The following is a 15,225-nucleotide window of genomic DNA, read 5'->3' on the forward strand; positions in this document are numbered from 1 at the left end:
GGACAAAGCTCAAACTCTTGAAGAACATTTATAGGGCTTCCCTCTCCAGCCTCTTATCTCCCCACACCACCCCGGTTTCTCTTTCAGTCACTCCTCATTCTGACCTCTCAGACATCACCATTGTTCTTCCCAAACTTTCCCCCCACAATCTCCCTTCTTCCCAGCATATAGTAAGCACTTAATACATACTGTTTCATTACTAATAATATTATTACCGACAATAAAGAAAAGTGGACATGTTTAAAATATATTTTCAAGGCAGAGTATTCAAGTGTTTCTGAGTACTTGTGTGTAAGAGAGGTGATAAGGTAAAGGGAGAAATCAAAGGTGACACATTTTTGTCTTGAGAAATGAAAAAAAAATAATTAAGAAATTAGAGCTAATTATTACAAATGAGAAAAATAGAAGCACTGAGTGATTACAAATTTTATTTTGTTTAGACTAAATTTAAGATGCATATGTGAGGGGATATTAACATGAAATAGGAGACAGGAGTCTGTATTCCCAGAAGGGGGTAAGAACTGAAGAGATAGTTGGTAGTTAAAGCAACAGCAATCATGAAATCCCTCAGAAAAAAAATGATATAGAGAGAAAGTGGAAATGGCCATTTCAAGGCCAAGAGGAGGTGGAGTAGGAAACAGAGGAAGCAGTGAGAAAGGAGGAAAACTGCAGGAGTGGTGCTCTGAAAGTGGCTCAAGAAAGCGGGAGTGCCACTTCTGTTGAAGGCTGCAAACAGGTGAAGTAAAATGAAGCCTAAGAAGTGACCACAGCATTTGGCCACATGGAGGCCATTGGTGACACTGACAAGGGCAAGCAAGGTGGAGTAGGGGCAATGAAAGTGCATGCAGCGTGGGCTGCAGGAAGAGGCAACGAGAGAAAGTGATGACCACGACCGACCGTAGATCCCTTAAGCAGTTATGCTGAGAAGAGGAGCAGATAAATAGAGCCCTATGATGGTGATAGGGGATAAAGGGAGGACTATATTTTACTGCTGGGAGATATAGACCGTGTTCGTGAGATAAGAATCATTTCAGAGAGAGGAAGACATTATAACATGGGATAAAGTGATAGTATCTGCAGTATGAGGCCCTGAAGGACACAAGGGGATGGCTTTGTACAGGCCAAATGGAAGGAGTGGCCAATGAGTGCAGCTCTTCTATGCTAACAAGAGGGAAGGGTAGGACTTCAGTACATGTGCAGGTCTGTGAATGGCTTTGGTGTAGGAAGGTGAATACTTCTGTTTTCTCCTTGATGAATGAATTGAGGTTATCAGCTGGGAATTGGGTGGAGTTGCGATGGAGAGGTTTGAGAGGAAGGAGTGTGAAAATGTGGTCTGGAGCATGGGGAAAAGAATACACTAGAGAATATCCTCAGGCAGAATTGCCTGAATGCCATTTGCAATTTGTCATCATGAATTTGAAATAAGACAAGCCATTATACTGGTATTTGGGTGTGTTTCCTCCAGCAAATGTCAAATCTAACCTCAGCCTGCTACGCCCTCCAACTCCTGCCCTTACTTTAACTTGGCTTCATCTCTTAGTCTTGCTGGATGCCAGTGTTGTGGGAAACCTGTGTTGCTCCTCCAAGTCTATATCTGATGCTCTCCTTGGTCTCCGTTACCTCTGTTACGACCACACTGTAATCCACTTACTTACCAGTATCTGCCAGCAGAGCATAAGGTCATAGGAGGCAAGGACTTTCTTATCTATGTTGTTCAAGTTCTACCCCAACTTCAAACATAGCACTTAGCGTACAGTAGGTGCTGAACATATACTAGTTGAATAAAAGAAATATGGCCCACAGGGCAAATGCCAATGTCTCCAATTTCCACATTAGCATCAAGAACATTTGCATTGAATGTTATTTTAAAAGAATTCTTACCTATTTATTACCAAGACACTAACAATTTCCTTGAGACTTATAGTTCAGATCCTCTTGCTGCAGTTCCCAAAGTCACTATGTATGATAGTGTACAAGTCAACTTCATTTTATTAAGTTTTGCCAAATGAACAAATAAGCCAGACAACAGTGTGGTGGTCACCCGAGGGAAAGGGAGTGGGAGGAGGTAGTAAAAGGTAAAGGGGATCAAATATATTGTGATAGAAGGAGATTTGACTCTGGGTGGTAAGCAAATAATGCAATAAATATACAAATGATGTACTATACAATTGTACACTTTAAATCTATATAATTTTATTAACCAATATCACCCCAATAAATTTAATTTAAAAAAGAGGTTTGCATTTTAGCCGACTTCCTTTCCTCAACTCTATCCTCTAAAAGTGGTGATTAAGGAAGATTTTTATCAGATAGTAGCAATGGTAAAAAGAGAAAAATAAGCACCAAAACTCGTATTTAAATGTGTAGTAGAACTGCACATCACATTTTACCTACTAAGTAGTTTTTCTTTTTCAAATTAGAAACCAACAAGTTTAAGAAAAAACATACTCCATATTCCCCGCATATTTAAATACATGTTAGAATGATTAGGAATATTTTGAGAAGACCTAACTTAGATTTAAAGTTAGTTTTCATACAAATAATAAAGTTAGCACACAGCCAATAGGGATATTCACCTCTCTGTTGTTAAGTAACAGACATGTTTTTCCTTTGATTGTAAGTCATCAGAGTGACTTGCCCAATCAACAAGTATTGTGACATTTTACAAAGATGCAAGAATGCATGTAGTAGCTTACATGATCTTCACAACACCCAACAATCTTGAGATGTACTTTAAAAATTATATATATATTGATTTTTGTAAGAAAGGGGGAGGGAGAAATAGAAACATCAGTGATGAGAGAGAATCATTGATCAGCTGCCTCCTGCATGCCCCACACTGTGAATCAAGCCCATAACCCAGGCATGTGCCCTGACTGGGAATCAAACTGTGCCCTCCTAATTCATAGGTCAATGTTCAACCACTGAACAACACTGGCTGAGCTTATCTCCAATATAAGTAAAATATAAGTAAACAAAGCTTACTTAGATAGATTAAGTAAAGGTCCTATAAATCACAGAGCTTGTAAAGAGCAGAGTCTGAATTTAAACCAAGACTGGTTGGACTCCAAAATGGGTTTTCTTTCAAGAAAGCAATGTGACGAGCCCCTTATCATAAGCCCCTTATGATGGCTAAGGTCTTTTCTAGTTCTAATATTGGATAATTGCTAAAGAAACAAATTTCCTCACTGCACGTATTCTCTTCTTGGGTTATCAGTCTCACTAGTGGCTGGGAGATACTTCAGAGTCTTCTCAGTGTCTCTCCTCTTCTCCTGATGTGCACATGTGGACACAAGCTTTACACATAGTGACTCAAAGGGTAACATTTCTCTGAGCAGCAATACTGTTTCCATTTATTTTACTACTAGAGGCCCAGTGCACAAAATTCGTGCATGGGTGGGGGGTGTCCCCTCAGCCCAGCCTGCACCCTCTCCAATCTGGGACCGCTGGGATCGGGCCCAAACTGACAGTCAGACATCCCTCTTACTCCGGGACCACTGGCTCCTAATTGCTCACCTGCCTGCCTGCCTGATCACCCCTAGTTGCCCCCTCCCTCCCCGCCAGCCTGATCACCCCTAACTGCCTCTGCCTGCCGGCCTGATAGCCCCTAACTCCCCCCCTGCCGGCCTGGTTGCCCCCAACTGCCCCCCCTGCTGGCCTGGTCGCCCCTAACTGCCCCCCCTCTGCTGGCCTGGTCACCCATTACTGCCCCCTTGCCGGCCTGGTTACCCCTTACTGCCCCCCCCCCCCCCCCCCCCACACACACACTGGCCTGGTCAACCCCAACTGCCCCATGCAGCCTGCTGTTTGGTCATCTGTCTGGTTGTTTCGGTCATGATGGCCCCTGACTTTTTATATATTAGGATTGGAATCTCTGCTGTATAAAGCAGGAGGATTAAAAAAAAAAAAAATGACCAGGACAAATAAATGTTTTACAGATGCTTGTGAAATGGGTGTTATGTGAATGTATTTGTACATAAAACGTAAATTTACACTACTTTTTCATTAGTTTAAGTTTCTAGTTATTGGGTTACGTACTTGTTGGAAAAGTAAATATTTACTTCAGTTCTGTATAATGCTGAGTTCACTCTTACCATTAGTTTATTTTAATAGTTGTATTATGACCACTGAGTTTAACTCTGTAATTGACAATGCACATTATCAGCCAGATGAACATTCAACGTACAACATGATATGCACCACTTAATTATGGAAGGCATATGTAATAACAAACATTTGTATAGTGCATTATTTAACAAGAGTTCATTATAAGAATGAACTCACTTCACAGATGTAGAAACAAGGCACAGAGAGGTCAGTGACTTGTCCAACCAAGTTCAAAATGCTAGTAAGTGGCACCTGGAAAATGCTTTGAGAGTGCATGAATATTACAAGCTTTCTAACACTGGCATGGCATGTTATCACCTATCAGAAATATGATCAAAGGACACTAGACAGTCTTGAAGATGAGTAACAAATCCTTGGCTCCAGGAGCACCAAGTGCATCATGTATATGAGAATTTAAAGTCTGAGTTGGAAAAGAGTGACAAAAGGAAATTATAAGGAACCGTGTGCAAGGGATATTGTAAAGCAGTGAAAAGAACACTGAGCTGAGAGATGGCAGCCAGTGGAAGTTCATCTGTAAAACAGGGATTTGGACTGGATGACTGGCAGGGACACTCTGTCCTTGCCCCGACAGATGTCCTCTGGCTCTGCCCTAGGAGGCTGGCCGGCTGCCTTACGTCCAGGTGCTCCCTTGCCCTCTAACTTCTGCTTGGTTCTGTCAATGAGGAGGACCCATGGCAGAGACAGGAGGGGTAGGGGAAAGAAAGTTAGGGATTCCACTTGGATCTCCCTGTAAGGTCCCAAAGGTTGTGGATCCTCTCAAGGCCTCTTGCTTTCTATGACTCTCCCCCTGCACGGGGTGGTGTTCTCCAGGCCTGCACCCATAGGCATGCACTACTCCTGCAGTCCTCCTATGCCTTGCTCACATCCGTGGTATCGGGACTCTTGCAAATGAACTCCCCTCGGATTATCCCAATTCAAATGCCGCTGGAACTCTGCTGATACTTCAAGAGTCCTCCCAGCTGTCATTGCACACATGCTTATTTGTGAACTACTGAACTTGGTTTTCTTGTTCTTTCTCCAAAGTAATGACTCTTGGCTTTTTCAAGTGAAGTTCAGATGGTGCGAAAATTAGCAGAAGAAAGAATTCTGAGTTCATTCCCTTTTCTTAAAAGTATAAGAACATCCACTAACCCCAAGTAAGACAGAAGTCAAATGTAAGTAAATAAGGGCACAGCTTTATTTCACTACAAGGCAGTAAGTACATTGTCGTATCAAAAGTTCAGTGCTAGTGATCTTGTACCAAACGTTGTTAAGGCAGCTACTGGCTCCGGACCCTAGTCTCTCTGGCCCAGCTGCAAACACAGGTTCTGTGTGGCAGTTCTGAGACCAGACACTTCAAAACCAAGGGGAATGCTGATCAAACACATAACATCTGAATTAAGGAACAGTCAGGCCGAACTCAAAACAAAACGTAGGACACCAATAACATAGATCTCCCAAAAAAGAAGTGCAACCTTTATGAACCACAGTTAACAACAACAACAAAAATAACAAAAAACAAATGCATAAGTCTCCCAAATAAGTTTTCCAATGTATTACAAAAGGAAAAAAAAAGTATACATATAAAAAATAAAAAAGTCTGAAATACTAGTGCATAGTCAATTACCTAACACCAAGTCTCTGTCCAAAGCTCTACTGCTCCTCTCATACTAGCAGCATCTCTACAGGCTAAGACCATAGCAGCAAGACACATCTTTCCATTTGGCATTTACAAAATTAAATTACTGAATAAAAATATAATTTGTTTTATAAAACTATTTCATACAGTAATAATTTTTAAAGCAAGCCAACAAAAAACTCATCAAATGGTTTAGTACAATAAGTGTACCTCCAATGTTAGTAACCATAAATGAGCATTTACAATCTCGATTAATTATCCCATGGTATTAAACCAACGTTTCTAGTAATGCATTGTGTTTAGTGATTGAGAAAAGTGAAATATTGGAGTACCGTATTTTGGGTAAAATTTCAAAAATCTCATCATGAAAAAATACTGGTCTGTTGGATCCTCTAAAATACAGGTAAATCGCTTTATGTTTAAAAACATCTGCACTAAGATATTAACAACTGGCTACAATTCATTACCTAATAATTTAGGTAAGACTGTTATTTATTTATTTTTTAAAAATCCTTTTAGTTGGGTGAAATCTGATAAGATTTCATCCACCTAAAATGCACTTGGTGCCGCTCTCAACTGTTGTACCACAACAAAAATAGGTTCTTCTCCCTTTCATGAAAAGTTTCATGTAGAGGAACGACATATCCTAAGTCGACATGAAGTGTTCTGAAAACCATAATGCTTGTCTGGGAACGTCTCACATGACCAGAGTCCGGGTTGAGAAGGCATTCCCATATTTCCGAGCCTGACCGGTGGCTGTCACCTGATCTTCCATCTTCCCACAGGATGCAGCTTCCCAGGCCCCACTACAAGGCTGGTGGGGAAAAGAGGACAACAGTAAGGTCAGACAGAAAGCACATATGTTAGCATACAAACGGAGTCCCAATCCTAGCACAGCCAGCAGAGGGAATTTTGACCTCCAGATAGCAAGTGGTGGACACCAGGGAGCCTTGGTCAGATAAAACCTTAGCTCTCTGACACCCAGGAAGCCAGCAGAAATTGTTTATACCTAAGAGAAAAAAATCCACTCCAATCAGTATCTTAAGATATAGCCACATCTGCATACTTGGGTGCCTTTTGTCTATTAGGCGATTTTACAAAGACAAGAATGGGATAAAAATTCCCCAGATACCAAAGGTGAGCTCTATTTACTCATTAAGCAAACTCGTGAGTGCGTGAGTCCTCTGAAAGAAAAAGCTCTTATAAGTGCTAGAATTGATCACCAATTACTAAACATGGCATATGGTTTTTTAATAGCAATTAAATAAATAATTTAGAATATCTGTTTACCAGGATAGCTTACTTGTATTTATTTATTATTTTAAATTTAAATCTTTATTGTTGAAAGTATTACATATATCCCCTCCCCCTCCCCCCCAGTGACCCATTGATCCTTTCTAGCCCCCATCCCCCACTCCAGGCCTTCCCCACCCTATTGTCTGTGTCAATGGGTTATGCATTATGCATACAAGTTCTTTGGTTGATCTCTTCCCACCCAGCTACTCCCGCTTTCCCTCTGAGATTCCAGTCTGTTCCATACTTCTATGTCTTTGGATCTATTTTGTTCCTCAGTTTATTTTGTTCATTAGATTCTAGAGATGAGTGAGATCATGTGATACTTGTCTTTCTCTGACTGGCTTATTTCACTTAGTATAATACTCTCCAGGTCCCTCCATGCTGCCTCAGGATAGCTTACTTCTCAAAGACACACTGGAAGATGGAATGGGCAGCATCCAGACCCAGGTCCAGTGCCTGGCACCTCACACACATGATCTCATTTGCACAGCACTGCTACCCCATGAGGGGGGTTCATTCTCTCCTGAGTCGGGCAGAAAACGGACACTCAGAGAGTGGAGATAACTTGCCCAAGGCCACTGCCAGGGTAAGTGATGGCATGGCTTTGAGTCTAGGTCTGTCTTCCACACAGCCCCGGCTCCTGCCTTCCCTCCGTGTTGCTCCAAACCAAAATAAGTACTCTCTGTGCCCAACTTAGTTCCCAAAAGGATCTGAGATGCTCACAAAATAAAGACAAGATAACAGAGTTTTAAAAGTGGACAAGGCAGGATTACAAATCCTACCTTATAATAGACAAATATGCAAATTGACCGCACCTTCGCTACGCCCAAGTCACGCCCACCAACCAATCAGGACGAGCATGCAAATTACCCCAACAAAGATGGCGGCTAATTTGCATATCAAGACAGCATAGAAAGAAGCCAAGAGATGCTGAAGGGAGGAGCGGAGGCGGGGCAGGCTGGCGGAGAAGGCGGGCCGGGGGACAAGGGAGGAGCAGAGGCGGGGTGGGGTAGAGTGCAGCAGGAAACCCTATTGCAGGATTTTTCCTGCAATGGGAACGCTAGTAAATGTATAAAAATTAATAATAATTGTACTTCCCATGAAGCACAATGCGCATGCTAAGTGTAAACCTCAGTTTTGGCCCTGAGCTCTCCAGCAGTCAGTGCAAAGAGGGAAATAGAAACACAAACTCAAATCTAAACCAATGGTTTTAAAAAAGCACAACTATGCCTGGTATTGACATCAAAGAGATTTTTCTTTTCCACCGGACAGAAGAAGAATTAAGAAAAGAAAGGCCTCTGCTTTCTAGAGCCTCGTGCTCCCTTCAGGAAACAGCCAGAACAGTGTGAATGGAGTGTGGTGCCAGGCCCAGGGGAAGAGGTGATGGGACACCCAGGAACTGCCAGGGCAACACTCTAGGGCAATGATTTCCAACGCTTTCCAACTCATGGCACACATCAACTAGTTACTAAAATTCTGATTTGACAAAACAATAGTTATACTTTTGATTCATTCACACTGGATGGCTATTGTGTCATTTGTTGTTGTTGTTATAATTAATTCTCACTCAAGAGTATTTTTCCATTGATTTTTAGAGAGAATGGAAGGGAAGGGGAGAGACACAGATGGAGAAACATCAACTGGTTGCCTCTTGCACATGCCCTGACCAGGGCCAGAGATTGAGTCCTTGACAGGAATTGAACCTGACACCCTTCAGTCCACGGGCCAGTACTCTATCCACTTAGCCAAACCAGCTAGGGCTGTGTCATTTTTTTAAAATTTGAAAATTGAAGGGAAAAGTGGTCAGTATCTAAATAGTCAGGTATTGCATGTTTTAAAAATTCTGCAGCACACCAGTTGAAAATCACTGCTCTAGGGAAAGGGCAAGAATAGGCAGGATTTAGATAGATTGGACAGAGAGGTGTGTAACCCAGGTGGAGAAATAGCATGAAGGAGTCAGGGAGCTGAGATCTGTACGTTCTTTGTGGGAGGACCTAGGTAAGAGGAAGAGATAGGGTGCATTAAAATGACCCTTCACAGGTGCTTACGACACACCTCCCATGCTTCCAAGTGTTTTACATGATCATCTCATTTAATTCTCACACAACACACGTGAAACACTGCACCTGTTTTACAGACCAGCAATTTAAAAGGAAGAGCGAATTTAGGGAACATCCTCAAGGTCACCCAGCTAAGAAGTAATGAAGCAAGAATGTGAACCCAGGCCCTAGTGAGTGTAAGAAGCTGCTTCCATTAGGGTTCTTACCAGTGGACAATTGTGGGGTGAGGCCAGAAAGGCCTTGGAATGCAGAAAGAAGCACTTAGTTGGGGGTGTCGAAGTTATCAGACTTTAGCAAAGAAGTATGATAATTCTGACTGAACGTGGTGATGGGGTTTCCTCACCCAGTGGCTGGGACAAAGTTTCAGTGACATAAGGTTTATAGCACCATGTGTCTAACTTGCAAACTTTCCTAGGACACACACTGGGTTCTCTCACTTCTGCCCAATCTGCCACCCATCTCCACCACCACCATCAAAGGCACCGGCCAAGTTTACACATGTTTACTCTGAAGGCTCAGCGGCTCCACATGTAACCTGAACTATACGACATAGCAAGGTGGATTATTATCGCAATATTTTCCTGGAAGTGGATCACAAAGATGGCAGGACAAAGAGGCCAGGCATCAGGGTTGACTTCTGCCACTGAGCCACTTTAATGTTTTCCTAAACAAAAATGATCAGGGTAGTTATAGCCTCCTATGAAATAGTTCTGGATAGGTGATGTTTCTCTAGTTTCGAACAAATAGATAATTCTCATACAAATTTCATGTTTTAGTTACTTGAGTATTAACATTTTCCAGTGCAGTATTGAAACATCAAGTTGACACAAGAAACCCAATTAAAAAATAAAATGCAATGCTATAATTTGAAATCTTGAGCTCGCGTTTGTACTCATTGTAGCAGTGTGACATATAATAACTACCATTTGAGAGCAAACAGTTTAACTATGGTGGATGCCTACCATGAAGTATTATGCAGTGCTTGAAGTACTTGGATCTTACAAAGCTAGTTGTCTGAAGAAGTAGCAAAATGAAATATCTTAATACACTAATACCTTATATGTAAATCTAAAATTACATAAAGATACACACAAAAACCAAAAATACAAATTTTGAAAGAACGCATTCAAAAAATGGGGGAGAATCTAATTCCAAGTATTATCAGTTTAATATATTTTCAACTTGAAATGTGGCTGTGTTCCTGCTGGATCTCCCACACGCTATCGCTTTATTCGTATTTGGCTCTCCTCCAGGACCAGATGTTTAAAATATGATCAGTATAAGGAAGGTACCATATATTTTAAACTAGGATTTTGAGATAAACTTTTCAGTCAACTTTTCTTAAGTCAAAATGGAATTTACCAAGAAATAAATCAAATGGACTGAAATATTCAAATTCCAGAAAGCAGAGCAATTCAGGGGCATATAAGCCCTGAAGCTCAGGGCCTAAGAAGGGCAAGACGACTGGGAACACCTGACTCTCCCAGTGCAAACACCAGGACAGAGTACCACTGTGTACAAGAGCCACTGTGTGCAGAACAATAAGCCACAGGTAAGTGTGCGGGCACCTCCTTTTCTGCACCGTGAGCGCACAAAGCAAACACTTGTTATAGCAATGAGTGAATAAAACTGGTCAGAACGGACACATACCCACACCTACAGCATGAAAGGGAGAGCAGAAGGCCGAGTACTTGGGTAAGAAAAGAAACACTCAGGTCCAACAGCCCAAATGGCAGCTGCCTCCTCTTGTGCTATTTCCTTCTCCCTCCTTAACTTGAAGCCCTGGGGCCCTGGGCCAACTTTTCATGCAGACAGAATAGTCTTGACAAACAAGGATTAAATGTCTTTGTGCTAGAAGAAGATTTTTTAATACTGTCATGTAGATTTTTGTGCATCCTCCTCATTCCCTCTCTTTAAATTTTAGTTTCATTTACAATAAAGAATTGATAAGAATTACAGATTTGTGCACATGAATTCTTGTTAAGTTACTAACCCATGGTACTATTGCAGACATGTCACTCTACCCAGATTTATTTCAACATTAATAATCCTACCGCACATCCTCCTCCTCTTGCCTGCAAGTCACCTTGCTTATCCTATAATCTACCTTTACTGCCCCTGGGCAGAAGTGAACTGTAAACATACTGTCAGAGCTTTCACTGAGATAACCTGCTAAAGCACTTTAAATAAACACTCAGATCCTCTGTAGAAAACAGAAGAAATAAAAGGAGACAAGACCATGTCCGCAGGTGGTTTTCTGTCAGATTATCTTCACATTTTTCACTTAGACTATGAATAGTTTTTTCATCATGCTGAACAACAACTACTATTATCATTATGTGCAATAGCAACTTCACACGATAGCTACTGATGTCAAAAGCCTTGGCAAGATATGTGCTCTGCAATCTGCAGGCCTAATAAAAAATTTGCATAAATCATAAAAATCAAAGCAACTTGTGAGATGATATTATGTTTTTCTTTTAAATTATGAGAAGATATGAAAGATGTCCACAAGAGTATGAATAAGAATGATCTGATTATTCTATTTAACCCATCTGAAGAAAATAGTTTGGGCTAAAATTATAAAAGTCAGATTTCCTTCCCAAAGGGGCATGCTTTTAAAATGTATCAGTTATAAGAGATAACAAAGAAATATTTAGTTGTATCTTGAAAGTCAACGATGAACCTGAGATGAACTGTCACTAAGATAAAGTTAATGGTTTCCAGACTTTTCTCAGGCATAAATGCCACCCTATGCATAAATGCACAAAACAATGAACTGTTCCTAACTTCAGGGTTGTTAACTTTTCATATTAAAGAGTCCTAAAAGTTAGGGGAGAGAAGGCCCAGGAAGTTGCCCAATCCACCAGTGCCTTCACTTCCCATCCAAGCCTTAGTTAACAATTGCTAATATGCAGGGACTTTGCCTACATTTGGAGTTTGTCCCAGATATCTCTAGGGGTCTCTTCACCTTACATCTTTATAGATTTTCCAACCATTTATACCTCATAGCTTAGGGCAGTGATGGCGAACCTATGACATGCGTGTCAGCACTGACACGCGTAGCCATTTCTGATGACACGCGGCCGCTGAGGCGGCCGCATGCCGAGGATGAAACATTTGAGAAATAATGTTTTTTCCTCAAAGTGACACACTACCCGAGTTATTCTCAGTTTTTTGGCGAAGTTTGACACACCAAGCTCAAAAGGTTTCCCATCACTGGCCTAGGGTGTTACAAATTTTTGGAAGAATAGCTCTTTCCTTAGTCACATATTAGTTCCAGGCTATTAAGATTAAGCCAAGTGCCAAATTGCTCCAAAGTCAGTCTATCTTTGCTGGCCTGAGGAAGATTCAATGTCATAGTGTTATCAACCCAACCCAAAGAAAATCACCACATCTTGTAATATCTGGGGCAGGGCACCCTGAATTGGAGAACTTGACATACCTTCCTACTCATTTAGCCTTTGTCAGGTCAACCCCAAAACTATACCCAGCAAACTTGCTTAATTCATTTATTTTTTAAAATTTTTGTTGAATTTATTAGGGTGACATAAGTTAATGAAATTAAGTAGGTTTCAAGTGTACAACTCTATAATAGATTATCTGTATATTGCATTGTGGGTTCACCAACCAAAGTCAAGTCTCCTTCCATCACCATTTATCCGCCCTTTCCCCCCATTTCCCACCCACCCGCCAAACTGGCTTATTATATAACATATCTTAAAAGCAGGTTGCTGGAATACTACTGACAGTTATGCAAAATTCTTGCCAGGACAAGTGGGAAAAAGTGACCCAAAGGGAGAACCAAATGAATATGAATGTATACGACAACACACTGTACTAAAGAATGCCTGGAAAGCTCGATGTCACATGGAGACAGCCTGTTTCCATATCTGTTGACATGCCAGCACAAGTAACAGAAAAAATAGAGAAAACCAGTAAATCAGTTGTTTCATTTCCATAACACCAATGAGATCTGACTACCTCTATTTCAGGAATCAGTTGAATCAGCTCTTTCTTTTGGTGACCCACTGACACAGTTCTGCATGAGTGGAACAAGGAATGAGACAGAGTGTGCTAGAGGAAATAATACACCACAGTGCAAGAAGACCGGTCGCTGGTGAGGCCTCCTTGCCTGTGTTTCTAAGGACAGGGCTGCACACGCCCTTTCCCTAATAACAGACACCATCTATGTACACTGACAAGTAAGCTGCCATTTTGAAAGCATTATGATGTCCACTTGAACTTCATAGCAACCTTGTGGGATAAGTGAAGGATGTGCCATGGTCCTAGCTTTCAGACAAGAGCATTTTGATCTGAAGAGGTTAATGAATTAAAGACATGCATGCAGTTAGAAAAGGATGGTGTCTAGACTAGAACCCAGGTCCCTGCTGCCTGCATGGTAATTTATTACACTCCTCAGCAACGCCGAGCTTGCAAAAAGGTTTGGCCCTATTTAAAAAAATCATAAGTAATTTATATAAAAATAGAAGCAATCCAAAACACGTGAAGCTGAAAAAAGTGAGCTTCAATTGCTTGCAATAATATTTTAAGATTTTTTTGATGCTGTGCAAATGTGTTTAAATTATAATGGCTTGAGAAATTGACTTAAACTCACTTTTTAGAAAACTAAGGCCATGACAAGCCAAGTCAGGAAATTAAAATTTAAGGCTGTCATTCTGTGGTTACCAAAAAGAGGAAAGTGAGTGAGTGAAAAGCATATGAATACATCTTTTACACTTGGGTTTTAAATAGGAATAAAAGGAAATTATAATTTAAGAGAAAAATACAGAAGTTCAGAAGGCTTATAACTTAAGTACAGTTTCAGATCTACTAATAAAAATGTCGATCTTAAGAAATGCTTGGCGGTAAAATGTATTTAGTTAAAAATGTAAAGCAAATTGAAAGCATATTGAGGAAAATAGGCACCTCTTTTCTTCTTGCCGAGGAGGGTGTGTGTGTGTGTGTGTGTGTGTGTGTGTGTGTGTGTGTGTGTACGCCGCAGGCTCTCTCAGGGTAACTTGTGAACAGCTCAGGCTTTCTAGGCTGAATGTTTATTTCCACACTGTGATCATTTTTGAGCTTTTAGACTCCATTCTCTACCCCCACACAACGTGAGGAGAATGGTCCAAGGTGAAAATCTCACATATTTTAAGCTACACAAAAGACACAAATATCAAACATGTCTCAGAACATCTATATTATGATTCTCTGTCTGCTTTTATAATTTAAAATTAAAGCACCTTAAAAACGAACAAGAAACCCAATAATTATAAGATTATGTAGCTGCCGCAAACTACTTTAGGCAAATATTCAACATAAATAATTTTAAAAACAAATATAATGTTATTTGTGCATAATGGCTAATAATTGCCGCTATTTATGCATTCTAGTTTATGTGTTAGGAGATACATAGAGAATTCTGATTTATAAAGTTTATTGCTTCTCAACGCACATAAGAAATGGGCATATTTAGTACCCTGACTGGTCTCTACAGACATTTCCCACTAAAATGGCCAACCTTGGGGAAATGGTTGGTTTCTAGGAAGAGAGGAAGGATATGTGGCTATTAAATTAAAGCCAATTGAATGAAATAAAATTGGAAATTCTATTCCTCAAAGACACTAGCCACACATGACAGCAGCATATGGAACATTTTCATCATGGCATAGGTTCTATTGGACAGCATTGGTCAAAAGATTAAGAGAGATTTAAGAGACTTAAACACCAAATGCAACGTGTGAAACAGTTTCAATTTTGATCAAACAAACAATAAAAAGATTATTTTCTGGATTCATGGGGAAATTTAATTATAGCCCAGGAATTAGAATATCAAGGAAGTATTGTTAATAATGTCATCATCATAGTATTAAGGTATATATGGAAATGTTCTTACTTTTAGAGATACATGAGAATAAAATGTTGCATTGTCTGGAATTTTAGAATGCTTCATAAAAAATGGATGAAGTATATATGGCAAAGTGTTAGTAATTGTTAAATCTAATTCATAGAATATTTTCTATACGTCAATCTATGTTTAAGATATATCATAATGAAATGCTAAACTCATAGCTTCTTGTAGTTCTAGTTTTAAAATATCACATGTACTTACACATATCTCTG

The 15,225-nt window shown here is 40.3% G+C and overlaps 1 protein-coding gene across 2 annotated transcripts in view; it reads right to left on the minus strand.

Moving 5' to 3' along the window:
- Nucleotides 1–5,292: 5,292 nt before the first annotated feature.
- MYB (MYB proto-oncogene, transcription factor) overlaps nt 5,293–15,225 on the minus strand; it is a 35,903-nt gene continuing 25,970 nt past the window's right edge. For both annotated transcript variants that reach the window (XM_008162136.3, XM_008162110.3), the window contains one exon: nt 5,293–6,560. In XM_008162136.3, coding sequence (XP_008160358.1) covers nt 6,444–6,560 — 117 coding nt within the window. In that variant the 3' untranslated portion in view covers nt 5,293–6,443. The remainder of the gene's footprint in view (nt 6,561–15,225) is intronic.

The sequence above is a fragment of the Eptesicus fuscus genome, chromosome 10, assembly GCF_027574615.1.
Source record: "Eptesicus fuscus isolate TK198812 chromosome 10, DD_ASM_mEF_20220401, whole genome shotgun sequence".
In the NCBI taxonomy this organism is placed as follows: domain Eukaryota; kingdom Metazoa; phylum Chordata; class Mammalia; order Chiroptera; family Vespertilionidae; genus Eptesicus; species Eptesicus fuscus.